The sequence below is a fragment of the Antennarius striatus genome, chromosome 12, assembly GCF_040054535.1.
Source record: "Antennarius striatus isolate MH-2024 chromosome 12, ASM4005453v1, whole genome shotgun sequence".
Lineage (NCBI taxonomy): Eukaryota > Metazoa > Chordata > Actinopteri > Lophiiformes > Antennariidae > Antennarius > Antennarius striatus.
This window is the reverse complement of record NC_090787.1, coordinates 4,812,523-4,825,178: the sequence shown is the minus strand read 5'-3', so window position 1 is coordinate 4,825,178 and position 12,656 is coordinate 4,812,523. Positions and strand designations below refer to the sequence as shown.

The 12,656-nt window shown below is 43.5% G+C and overlaps 2 protein-coding genes and 1 long non-coding RNA gene across 3 annotated transcripts; 1 reads left to right on the top strand and 2 right to left on the bottom strand.

The window, feature by feature from the left end:
* Nucleotides 1-2,747: 2,747 nt before the first annotated feature.
* On the bottom strand, nucleotides 2,748-6,223 carry LOC137604931 (uncharacterized). Its single transcript, XR_011037681.1, has 5 exons — nucleotides 6,203-6,223; nucleotides 4,854-4,936; nucleotides 4,386-4,623; nucleotides 3,501-3,593; nucleotides 2,748-3,414 (listed from the first exon to the last, which is right to left on the bottom strand). It is a non-coding gene; the product is annotated as an uncharacterized lncRNA (long non-coding RNA).
* Nucleotides 5,476-7,886, top strand: LOC137604930 (transmembrane protein 50B). The gene is made up of 7 exons (XM_068329176.1): nucleotides 5,476-5,563; nucleotides 6,237-6,466; nucleotides 6,568-6,680; nucleotides 6,754-6,821; nucleotides 6,920-7,012; nucleotides 7,407-7,464; nucleotides 7,752-7,886. Exons 2-7 carry the CDS (start codon nucleotides 6,368-6,370, stop codon nucleotides 7,795-7,797), a joined length of 477 nt encoding a protein of 158 aa, XP_068185277.1. The 5' UTR covers nucleotides 5,476-5,563; nucleotides 6,237-6,367; the 3' UTR covers nucleotides 7,798-7,886.
* On the bottom strand, nucleotides 7,750-12,542 carry LOC137604929 (uncharacterized). The gene is made up of 7 exons (XM_068329175.1): nucleotides 12,371-12,542; nucleotides 11,719-11,836; nucleotides 11,477-11,646; nucleotides 11,215-11,360; nucleotides 10,870-11,011; nucleotides 10,613-10,764; nucleotides 7,750-9,881 (listed from the first exon to the last, which is right to left on the bottom strand). Exons 1-7 carry the CDS (start codon nucleotides 12,423-12,425, stop codon nucleotides 9,606-9,608), a joined length of 1,059 nt encoding a protein of 352 aa, XP_068185276.1. The 5' UTR covers nucleotides 12,426-12,542; the 3' UTR covers nucleotides 7,750-9,605.
* Between the last annotated feature and the right edge of the window lie 114 nt (nucleotides 12,543-12,656).

The following is a 12,656-nucleotide window of genomic DNA, read 5'->3' as shown; positions in this document are numbered from 1 at the left end:
TTCGATTTCATTCATTCATTCATGAATCCCCAAAAAAACACAAATTATGGTCATTTAAAAGTACACTAATTTCATGGTTAATCAGTCCAGACATTTATGTGATCATATCCGGGCCTGATAACGTCATTAAAGTCTCCAGGCGTGAAAGGAATGTTCTCCATCAGACTGGAATCAGCTGCAGAACCGCCTGGAGTCCGGTTTAATTATCCTGATTGATATGTTTGGCATGTTGCTAGGCAACCCGTATATGTTTACAGAGAGTGAATCGACCCCCAGATGTGAGGCGCATCTGTGTGAAAACAGAACCACACATGTGTGTATTTATGGGACAGAAATGACATTTCAGCCCATGATTACGTTCCCTTCCAGAACTGAGGTTCTAGTTCTGGTTCTGGTTCCTGCTGGTTCAGGGTGATGGCTTCAGGTTTCAAACCAGATGTGAGGCGTGAGAAATGCTTCCAAAAGCTTCACAACACGAAGATGATTCGGAAGCGAAGCCTGAACTAACATGTCGGACAGGTTTACCTTGAAGGAACGGATCTGAAGCTCAGGATAAAGATCTAAACTGAACCAAACTGGTTGAATGGGTTCAGTCTCAACTTAAAAATGATGCAGGGAAGGAATCCAAATGCTGAATGTTTGGGTTTTTTTTGCTTAAATTGCTTTTATTAAGCTGGAAGTTTCCTCTCAGCGTCTGAAAATATGAGATTAATATATTTCAGTTTAGAAATTTGTTCAACCAAGAAATTCAATGCTAAATTTCTTATTCTGGTTGCGCAAACGTCATCATCTGGAAGATGAAGGAAGACATCATGTTGATGTTTTAACAAAATAAAATGAATCAAGATTGAATATCAAATGACCTTTTTTCACTTAAAATGTTAAACTTTACATTTAGACGTTGCAGTGAATCACAGTTTCACGTCTGATTTTCTACTTTTGTTGGTTTTCTGGCTGAAACAGGATCAGCAGGATTTTAAACCTTCTGTAAAAGCTTCACGGAGCAGAACAACCGCATGAATAACGCGTGATCCCATCGACCAATTGGATGACGGACGGATCTCAGCACCCCCTGCAAACCCCCCCCCCCTTCATCATTATATGTAATAGTTAGATAAATTAAAACATGAATGGACAGGAAGTGTGGAAATTGATCCCAGAAAAAAGACACCTTTGTGTGTGTGTGTGTGTGTGTGTGTGTGTGTGTGTGTGTGTGTGTGTGTGTGTGTGTGTGTGTGTGTGTGTGTGTGTGCTGGTTGCAGTAATTCAGACCCTCAGCTGATTGATGTGTTTCTGATAACTACAGCTCCTCTACTTTTCAGCCTCGACCTCATGTTGAACGCGTTTCTGCAAATAGATTTCATGAGCAGAATTTACCCAGAATGCCTGCTGCTTCCACTCAGGAGAAGACATAGACTCAACACCAGCGGGGATCCTGACCAATCAGGACTCATTAGCTCATTAATCCCCATCCCCCACCCCCCCGTGGTTCCGTTCAGATGATGCTGAAGCAGGTCTAATGTCACGCGCTGCCACTTCTACCCACCTGCTGACCTTTGACCTCTCCTATCTGCTCCAGGTCAATCCACCGCTGAGCCCAACGAGAGCCTCCCCATCCAGGCGTCGGGTGGCGTCGACCTGGGGGGCCTCAGGTCCGTCCTGGAAGACACGGTGTCGCCAGCGTTCGGCGCCACCATAATCATCATCATCATGGTCATTGTGTCCAGCAGCGCCTACCTCTGCTTCCTCAAGTACGTCTGCGGGGGCTGCTGCAAGGCGGCACGCGTGGCCCCCACCGCTGACGCCGACCCCAACAGGGTGGAGGAGCAGGTGTAGCGAGGCGGCCATTCGGGGCGGCGGGGGGTTCAGCTGGGGACGCTAAACGGTATCGATCCGCTGATCAGCAGCCGCCACTGAGCTTGGACTCACCTCTCAAGGAGCAAAGCATTCTGGGTTACGATCGCCAACCGTCTATGCAGAGACGGGGTTGTTTTATTAGTCCTGGGGTAATAAACCTGTGATTCACATCAAGATAGGAGGGCTATATAAGAACAAACTCCAAACTCATAGGAATAAATGACTTTACCTCACCTGGTCAAATCACCATGACGACGCGTTTGATGTTTCAGTTTCCTGGTGTAATTGGTGAAATAAACCTGTTGTTTGTTTGTTTGTTTGTTTGTTAGCAGAAGTAAACAACAAGTCGACCATGAGTTTGGCAGGAAGGGCCACCAATCAGATGTGAGTCCGGAGGTCACCTGACTCTGTGGGTGTGGCAGAGAGTAGACGACTAATGATGATGTCACTCTGAGGAAACCCTCCTGCCATCTTTGTGCTGAGTCATAGTCCATGTGTTAACTGATGTGGATTGTTTACATTTGTTTACAACTTATTTTTTTGAACATAATGCCTTTTGGTTGTGAGACGTCTGAACTCCAAGCGGCTCCTGAACGCAACACGCTGTGTTTACTGCTGTGACGGTTTGTGAGTCAATAAAGTTGAAGAACAAAAAAATTAATGAATACAGTTAAAATAAATCTGTTCTCTGACGTGAGTTAAGAACTTTACTCGGAGATGCGGTTGCCATGGTTATTATCCATCATGCTGGGACTCTGCTCATATCCAGATGGAGGCTTATTTTTGATTGATTGACTTGATTTTTTTTGTAAAGGATCCAGAGACAAAACAGGAACTCAAGGTGCAAAGCCGTCAAGGAGACGGTTTCATAAAGTACGACTCTGTGTGTGTGTGTGATGAAAACAGGAAGTGTGACGACTTGCGGTTTATTGAGATTTTAAAACAGTTCACACATTAATAAAGACAGATTATTTTTAATCTGGTTTCAGACTGACCCGGGATCCAATTGAAACCAATCCGGTGCTGATCCAGGTGTATTATTATTAATAATTCACACGTTCATGCTTCAGAGAGGAAGACGATGACACGCCTGCTTCCCACCACCCACGAATATTCTTTAAATGAAGAAGCAGCAGAAGTGAAGGACAGGAGACACGAACACATCAAGAACAGGTTCGGAGCGGTTTCATCGTCGGAGCCAAGTGTTTCCGGCCCGATCGGTTCCCCTGGGGGGGGAATTGGTGATAGGGCCTTCATCCTCTCAGACTAATCAGACCGCTCCCTGCAGGAGGAAGAGGAGGGGGGAGGAAGGAAACAGAGAGCTAGAAGACGGAGGGAAGTCGATTTGTTTGAATCATGGAGGAGACGAGTTTGAATAAAAACAAATGAAGAATCAAATTTTTCATTTTGTTTGTTTGTCTCCTCATCATAAAACTTCCCCCCCCTCTCTCCAGCTCTGGGTTTACTGTCAGCCCCTCCGGACCACCTGCTGGCTGGGCTGGGGGGCATAGGATGGCTCCTCCGGATACATGTCCGTCTCCTTCGTCTCCTTAGGAGCTGCACATAAACACAAACAAGTAAACAACCATCCTCAGGCTGTTGTGTGCCACCCGTCCTGCAGGAGGCGCTCATCTGACCCCCACCTTTCACTTTGCCTCATCCCTTGGTGCTTTTCTTCTCCGGCTGCTCCTCGCCTTTGAACGCGGCGCGGATCTTCTGGCCCATGGACCTGCCGGCTGCAGAAACATCAGAAAATGTCAAACTGATGTGGAGTCATTTTTCTTTTTTTTGGGTGAGTTTCTATTGTCAGGAAACATTTTATTGACAAACAGCTGTTAATAATAATAATAATAATAATAATAATAATAATAATAATAATAATAATCTTTATTTAACTGGACGTCACAGCCGTTCTACACAGGTGAGTTTATTCCTATTGTCATCTCCTTTGTGCATCTGGAGCTTTTCCCAGTGATTATGTCATCATCATATCTATAAGGGCGTGGAGACGACTGACTAAAATCCCGCTCCACAAACTGGAGTTACTGGTTTTCCACATACTGTACGATTCCTGGCCAGGAATCACATGATTTCCACTGAAACACACCAGGTATAAGAGGAAACGTCTAACAAGTGGGAAAAACAAACACCAACCTGTTCATTAGGAGTTGGAATTAAAATAAAACCTCAAAAACATCAGTTTAAATATTGACTTCTTGCCAGCAGCACAAACCGTCATCTTTATTTTTCTGTCGCTCTTTGTTCGCTTCCAGAGAGAAAAATGCTGAGTCACTTTCTTTCTCTTTTTTTTTTTTCTTGGTTGGTGTAATTTCTGTATATTTAGTTTAATTTTTCATTATTATTTTCTTACTATTATTTATTTTTGCATGTGACTTCTTTTTTTGCGAGTGTGACTTATTTGCAATTTTGTTTTTGTGAATAAATGTGCTTTTTAAAAATAAAAAAAAAGTCCTCTTTCTTTTTTTTTTTCCACAGTGGACTAAAATAAAATAATGAAACTTTCTCACCTTCTTTGATCCGTCAAGCCATTTTCCGGCGGTGTGTGTCGATCTGTGGCGTAGAAAACAAGCGAGGCTTCAGAGGACGATCAGGTTCTGTCGGCTGTCAGCTGTGCTCTGCTGCTGGAGCTCTTCCTCCTCAGGTGAACACCTCCTCGTGACTCCTCCCCCCTGCTCCAGGGGGCGTCGCCCTGCAGGAGAGGGGTGTCGAAGGTTTACTGGAACCGCTGTGCTGTGAAAGGTGTTCCTGCAGGGGAACGGGGTCACAGATTGGGGGTCAGAGGTGCCTTTGGAACCGAAAGCTGAAGAAGTTAATGGGATTTGGGTTCTAATGTTTATGTCAACAAAAACATGTTGACACGTGTTGTGAAGGTGAACAAACGTATAAACGTCATTACTTCCTCACAGCCTACGTGAAGTTGCTGACTCAGCTGTGTGGCCGAAGGAGAAAGAACTAGAAAGCATCTGAGTGTTTACCCCATTATAGAGAAGCGTCGCCCCCTCAGAGTCCTTAGGTGATTCCATTAGCGTTCAGACCTTCAAAGGCAGAAAAATGCGTCCTGTGAGAACAGAGGAATGCATTTCATTTTGGTGTCAATGGAAGCACATATTATCTTAACAACAGAATAATGGAGCCATTATCGCACCAATAATCTAATTTATCAACCCTGATGTTAGTAATAGCAGGAATCATGTCATGTCAGTATGTATGAGTCATACACAACAGACACGTACTCATGGTGTCCAGCTGTCCAGCTGAATGTCAACAGCACAGAGACAAAAAATTAATTAATAGAGTAATGAATAATCAAATAAAATTATAATAAATAAAATAATTATAAAAATAATAAAAATAGTAATGATAATAAAAATAAAATAGTTCAATACTGTATTTTGTATTGTTTATTTACGTAGATGTAGTAGACTTTTCTCTTTATTTTCTTTTTTAACGGGAATAATCAGTAAATATCCTGTTTCTTTTAATTTGGTTCGTCTTCATAAGAGCGTATTTTATATGTAGTTCCACCGGTAGTGATAGGGGTCAGTGTTGCATTATTGAGTTGTTAGCAAGCTGTTATTATTACTCACGAAGAAGAATATACCAAAAATACTCAAACGAAGAAGAAGCGCTAACTCAGGCTTGTCAATGGAAAGTGAAAGCAATCTCAGCCTCTGGACTTGAGAAGGTGACGATAAAATATAAACCATTTTATTATTCTGGGTTACAACGCAGTCTAGTGTGTATTTAAATCAAAGGTTGTCGTTTGTTAACCATTTTCTAGCTTCATACGTCATCTATGTGAACAGGTCGGCTTTAGCCGGACAGTAACTTCATGTCATGTTAGCTAAAAAAAAACCTGCCTAGCTCCGACATAAACAGGAGATCCCGGTAATGATGCGGTTTAAACCCGCATCATTACCGGGTTATTTGACTGAATATATATTCTAATAATGTATTTGCTGTTGTGGTTTAGCTAATTTAGAGCTAGTTAAAATTAGCTGGATAAACCGGGTAACGTTACGTCTGCCATGGTCGAGTTGTGGTGCGAAATAAGGTTTATTAAATTAATTATTGAAGATATTTTTTGATTACTGAATATTATTTAGTTCTTAGAGCGGATCTAAGGAAATGTTACGTCTGTCAAAAAGTTATTTTTTTATTGCCAATATTTCACGTGGTTGTTCTATTTTGAGCATATCTTGAAATCTATAAATCCTTTTTTAAAAATAATTTTAGTTTTGATTTCACAAACAATCCGTTTTGATGTGAATCTGTAAGCTGGTTATCTCCACCTACGGCCATTGTTCAGTCTCGTCAGTTGTACCTTGATTTGTTCATGATTGTGACGTCATCTACAGGCCAAAGCAGAGAATCTGAGGAGCGGCGGGCGAAGCTGGCATCGACACAAACAGAGTCAGGAGGTCTGCTTCGTCTGTGCAGTGAAGGATCTGACACACACACACACACACACACACACACAGGACTGCAGATGGCTGGCTTTCTGGACAACTTCCGCTGGCCGGAGTGGGAATGCATCGACTGGGGGGAGAAGAGGAACGCTGTGGCTTCGATTGTCGCAGGAGTTCTGGTAAGACGTTTAAAGAGGGAGAGAAAATGACTGAAAGACACCAAAACTTGTCCCACCTTTGGCACTGCGGTCCAACGTGGACCCTCCGACCTGTGTCCCAGTTCTTCACAGGCTGGTGGATCATGATTGATGCAGCGGTGATGTATCCAACCCAGGAGCAGATGAACCACGCCTTCCACACGTGTGGCGTCTTCTCCACCATCGCGTTTTTCATGTGAGGTCTTCATGTCCATCTGTCTGTCTTTCCGCTGCTCTTCCTACTGTGTGTGACTTCTGTTTCCCCTCAGGATCAACGCCGTCTCCAATGGCCAGGTGAGAGGAGACACCTACGGAGAGGGCTGCCTCGGCAGGACAGGTGTGTTCCTCATCTTCTTATGTGTGTGTGTTCACTTTTGTGAAGAGCAGATTCTGAGGAGTAACATGAGGCTGATAAAGATGTGTGTGTCCCTGCAGGAGCTCGTCTCTGGCTCTTCCTTGGCTTCATGATGATGTTCGGTTCGCTCATCGCCTCCATCTGGATCCTGTTTGGGGCCTACGTGGTGCCCAGTGAGTGTCGTGCCCCCCCATCCTCAATTCCTTAAAATTTTGCCTTGTTGCCACTCAGTTCTGGAACTTTAGCATCTTTCAGCTCATTGTTTTGGCTTTGAAACTGAAGTGCTGGTGAACAGAGTGGAGTGTTTAGGAGCTACAAGGACAATCATTTGTAAAATAAAGGAGAGATATGGGGGGTTGTCCTCATGCAGGGTTTAAGAAAAAAAAAATATTCACAGCGTTTTGAGTCTTTGTGTTGACGGCAGCAGAAATAAAGCGTCCAAGTGATTCCTGCTGTGATTTTTCTGCTCTGTGTTCTTCAATCACGTCCTGCTGGTTCCTTCTTCCAATCTGATGAGTTTTATTAGTTCCATTATGATCATATCTAACCAAACTCTTATCTGTTTAGAGAAAGAAGTGGCTCCTGGGCTGGCTGTTTTCTTTCAGAACGCTTTTATCTTTTTTAGGTGAGTACAATTGACACTTGATGAACACTGTAGAGCCACGTTAAAAACATCCTGACCTTCAGCTGCACATTTAACGGCCGGAGGGAAAAAAATAAACCACAAGAGAAATAGATTTTTTTTCGCCCACACAGGGCTGTTTTCCTCTGGCAGCGCTGGCCTGATGGGCTAAAGGCCACGCATTACGGAACATAATAGGGTAGAAATCTTAACCGGTGGAGTTGTGGAGGTCTCAGCTGTTCAGGTTGTCACGTCCTCACGTGGAGTTGTTGTCCTCTGTCTCCCTGCAGCACTCTGATCTACAAATTCGGCCGGACCGAAGAATTATGGGGTTAAAACGTCTGATTTCTGCCAGTATTCCAGATTCCCGTTTTTGAGGAGCCTCGTTCACGTCACGCATTCACCCCCCCGAACCAGAACCGGAGTTTGGCGGTCCTTTAAAGCCATGAGGACCAGAGACGTAACGGAACGTAATATTTGTCCTTTTTAGAGCCGTTTGTGAGTTTTGGTTTGTAGATGAACACTAGAGGTGTGTGTGTTTTAAACCAGGGAGCCATCGGTTACGGAGACCAGATTCATGTTGTCTGAGGGAACCAGAAATGAACTAAATTAATGTAGAAATACGTTTTGATGCAGATGTTGTGGGGGAGAACCTCTCCTGCTGTCTACTGAAGCTGCTCATAGTGTATCCATCTCATGCACTGGATTATAACCTCTCAGATTGGGGAGGTTCCTTTTCCTGTTTGTCACCGCCGCTTTGCCTCAGGGCGAAGCGTTTTTAAACTGTTTTATCCTCTTTCAGCTTTTTTCTACCTGTAAAGTGAGATGTAAGTAATTTTTCTGCAGTATTTCGGTAGAACAAACCCAGTGATGCTAAAGAAAAGGTATTAAGGGACTACTTTACATGTGTTCACATCACAATGTGTTTTATAAGATGAACCCTCTACACTAGAACCGCCAGCAAGCTAACAGTCGAGACGATTTATTCACCAGTAGATTTCTTTGTCTTTTTTAGATGTGAATGATCAGATTTTATTCTTTTCAGTTTCGTTAAGACTGGTGTTAAACCAGAAAATGTGTCTGTTGTTGGTTCTGATGTGCATGGAGTAAAAATTCAGGGTCATGTTTTTAAATATTTGTCAAGAGTTTCAAACGTGAACAATAAAGAAACTGATAAACGCTTTTTCATTCAGCTGTTATTATCTTGATGCTAGCAATTGATCTTGCAGTCAAAGGTTAAAGGTCATCTGAACGTCCCACGTCCTCTTTCAAACTCAGCTTGGTGACCTGAAGGAGTTAGAATGAAATGTTGCTGAATGTATGAAACTAAATTTTTTATTCTTTTGACAAATCCTGCGATATGAAACCCACGATATCAAGTCACTAGCAGAGAAAAAAGAAGCTTCATAAGATGCAAAAAAGATCTAAATAAAGGTTTAGAAATAAACAATCAGTCGTTCTTCCTTCTTCCATCCCGTTAATGCTATAAAAGTTAAAGCTGATTCTGTGTCGCTGCTGCTGATAAAAGCGAAGAGTAAAAGACGTGCAGAAAGGGAAGAGCTGACTTTTAGAACCATCCAACATGAAATAATCCATCAGTCAGTGTTTTAGTCGACCAGAGGACTGCACAAAGAAATAATCACTTGTGCAGCAGAGGTTTGTTGCCATGACGATTTAAAATGTGATTTCATATCTGCTGATGCTTTTCCTGCCGAGCCTTAAAAACCAGAGTACCAGCAGCACAGGCGGAGGTGGAGCCGCGATTTGCTTGTCTTTAGCGGTAGCAGCTAGCTGACGGAGCAGAAGTGTTCTCTAGTTTAAAGTCCATCAATCGATGAAAACCACAGAATAAATTCCTTTTTTCTAAATTAATGCAATGACGTTACAGCTAATTTGTGAAAATATATCCACATTTTACACTTGTAGTAAATATAAACTGGAGCAGGTATATTGGAAATGTGTGGGGAAACAATTTGTCATAACCAGACTTATCTGGTTTCGAACAGCTGCTGAAATCAAGGGTCAAACTTTATCAACCTCGATTCTCTCAAACCAGTTTGAACCGGTTTGTGAGGCTGCGTCTCCACAGGGAACACCAAACCTGCTTTGGTGTGGACGTAGCATCCAGCGTGGAGCTCAGGTGTTCACGTGGACTCAGATGAACGTTGTCTAGTTATTAACGTCAACCTGTCACAGGGTTCAGTCTGTTCTCCCCCCGGGGAGGGGGGTTGTGGTTCTGACTCCGGCCAAGGGAGTGGGCCGCTAGCAGCAGCGTCTCCGACAGGAGGGGCCTCCAGCAGCTGCTCCCTGGTTTCTGTTGGCTCCCGTAGGGCGATGAAGGAAATGACGTCGTAATGCTCCTCACAGGGGCCGCTGACAGCGACGGGACAGCGACTGTCAGGAAACGACTCCAGGAAGTACTGGAGGAGAGAGGAAGACGTGAAGTTAGCCTGAACAGGCTCACCATGACTGAATGAGTCATCTGATGGCTGACTTACAGTAACCAGGAAATACACTGACTGTTTTCCAGTAAACACTGGGAGCCGGTTGTGTCTCATTCATATTTAAGTACAGCTAGTCCTCAACTTACAAACATTGGGAGATACGAACACTTCGCACCATATCCGACAATTGTCCTGCAGTTCCCCTTTCTGCCACAACCTGCGTTCATGAACACTCGTCTCCCATTCAAGTACTTGATTCTTTTTCTCCTTAAGGATTAAATTATAAGGATTAAAATTTATCGGAAACTAATCTGGATTAAAATGATCATGTGAATCACGAGTGATGCTTTACAGTAGATAATGGAACTAAATGTACATCTTTTAATATGATGACATGTTTTTATTCTGATTTATTGTACAGTAACAATACTATGAGCTTTTAATGGTTTTCTAGTGATTTTTAGAGTCCAGTATTTGTGGTGGACAGACATTAAATCCAGTGAAATTATGTAAACCTGATTTTTATTTTTCTGTGTATGTTTCTTAAACCGAAGTATAAAATAGTAATGACATTTAAATGACCTCAAATGGAGATTTTAGATTTGAATTTAATAAATAGTATTTCGGAACAATTCAGCTTACAAACAGCCTCTCTGAACCAATCGTGTTCTTGACGACTACCTGTACCCATGAGCGTTTGCACTCACGTCTTCTGGGATGTGGTATCTTGTTTCTCGTAGCCATCGCTTGATTCTCCCGCAGTGAAAGGCGAGGACGCAGGTGATCCCGACAGATAGAGTGGCCAGGAGGACCAGCACCACCACGGTGGGTATGATCCACGTGTGCCCAGGGAATCCGGCTGGAAAAGACACAAGGAGACAAAAGGAGCCGGGTTAAGCTTTTACCACGACCGATAAACGAACTAGAGGTCAGTTTATTTCCTGTCTTTGTGTTGTGTTCTCACCGGAGTCGGGGATGAGCTCGCACCGGGGGCAGCTGGGCAGGCCGACGGGCTGAGAGTAGCGAACATACTGCACCTTAACGCAGTACCGCTGCCCCACCTCAAGCCCGTCGATGGTCACTGAAGACACGTCCTCTTTAAACATCTGGAGAACAAAAGGTCGTAAAAAAAGTGAATATATTAGATCAGAAGTAAAACCAATGAATATATTAGATCAGAAGTAAAACCAATGAATATATTAGATCAGATGTAAAACCAATGAATATATTAGATCAAACTACAAGGAAACAACACGTAATTGATGCGACAGAGAGACGCGCAGGGGGAGGAGCTGCAGATCTGTCTCACCCTCAGCGGCTCGCCCTCCCTGCCGTAATAGACCCGGTGCTTTGCGTGGTCGGCGTACTCCTGGGCCAGGCTGTGGTTGCTGCTCAGGTGGACGGTCAGGTAACCGGGTCGGGCCGTCAGGCTGACGTCAGGAGTGCACCGGTCTCCTGGGGGGGCACGACAAAACAAATCACATGATCAATAGGATCAACGTCTTTGTTGTGATATTAAAAATATCCAATATTTATAATTTCCTGTTTTTGAATTTAATGATGTAATTTACCGTGTCGACTGCAGGCTTCTGCCGGGACGGATCTCAGCCCACGCCTCTCCGCCCGGACCCGCAGCATCACGCAGTCATGCTCGTCTTCGCCTCGGGTCGACACCACGTCACACTTCCTGTCGGGAATCTGCACGCAGGACGGAACATCCACCCACACGTTGCTCTCAGTGCTGGAAATGACAGGTTTGCATCAGGACGGCTCACGTCTGACAGGAAACCTGCGCGTGGCGGTCGGCCCTCACCTGCTGTACTGGACGGTGTAGGTGACTGTCGTCGTCTCCTGCGGGGGCGGCGTCCACGTCATCAGCCACCCATCAACGTGGATGTCCTGTGGTGGCGCCAGGGGCGCCTCGGACAGAACTGGGGCACATGGGAAACCACAAATCAGTTTAACCCTAACATGGTTTACACTGATTTCATGGTAGAAACAGATTTTTTGGGGGGGGAGTCAAGTGACTCCACAATATGAATATGAATAAATGACAACATTAAATTGTTTTCTACTTACACTTCCCTTCATTTAACATAAATGTCATTAGTATTGATTTTAAAGCCAGTCTGTTTTAATTGTAAAGCTGTTAGTTGGTGACTTAATGCGTCATTAATGTACATTTACAATTTTTTGACGTAACATTTCAGATCGATATGAATCATTTCGATGCTACGTCAAAAAAATGATAAAATAGATAGGCGTTGCTAACGCGACCAGCTAAAATGTAGAAAAACAATGTTAATAAATATTTTCACTGACATTCTGTTTAAAAATGTTTAGACGTAAAAATAAAAATTAATGTAAAGCACAAAACAGGGACTCGTTTGCTAGCATTGCCTAGCTAGCAGAGCAACATAAAGACGCTAGCGAATAAAAAACATCAACTAGCGATCGATAATTACCTGTAACGATGAATTGAAGGCATAAAACAATAAAAAAACATCTTGACAGCGTCATTTCAAACACTTATATGTCTGCCAGAACAGATTTACTCCCATTTTTAGCTCTAAAACACCCGTTTGATGGATAAAAACACAGACGGACGGACGTGCGAACCGAAACACTTCCTCAATTCAGGGAAGGACATTTGGGAAGCGACGTGACGTCACTTTTTAAAAATGTAAACTTGAACACGGAGAGAGACAGGCTTCTCCCGTCAGATCACCTGTAAGAATTTAACCGTAAGAT

Bases quoted from the DNA above. Each gene is read 5' to 3' on its own strand.
- LOC137604930 (XM_068329176.1), top strand. From the start codon at position 6,368: ATGGCTGGCTTTCTGGACAACTTCCGCTGGCCGGAGTGGGAATGCATC. The intron at 6,467-6,567 runs GTAAGACGTTTA...CCTGTGTCCCAG, and splicing joins CGATTGTCGCAGGAGTTCTG to TTCTTCACAGGCTGGTGGAT. The intron at 7,465-7,751 runs GTGAGTACAATT...GTCTCCCTGCAG, and splicing joins AACGCTTTTATCTTTTTTAG to CACTCTGATCTACAAATTCG.
- LOC137604929 (XM_068329175.1), bottom strand. From the start codon at position 12,425: ATGACGCTGTCAAGATGTTTTTTTATTGTTTTATGCCTTCAATTCATC. The intron at 11,647-11,718 runs GTGAGGGCCGAC...TGTCATTTCCAG, and splicing joins TACACCGTCCAGTACAGCAG to CACTGAGAGCAACGTGTGGG. The intron at 9,882-10,612 runs GTGAGTGCAAAC...TCTCTCCTCCAG, and splicing joins GATACCACATCCCAGAAGAC to TACTTCCTGGAGTCGTTTCC.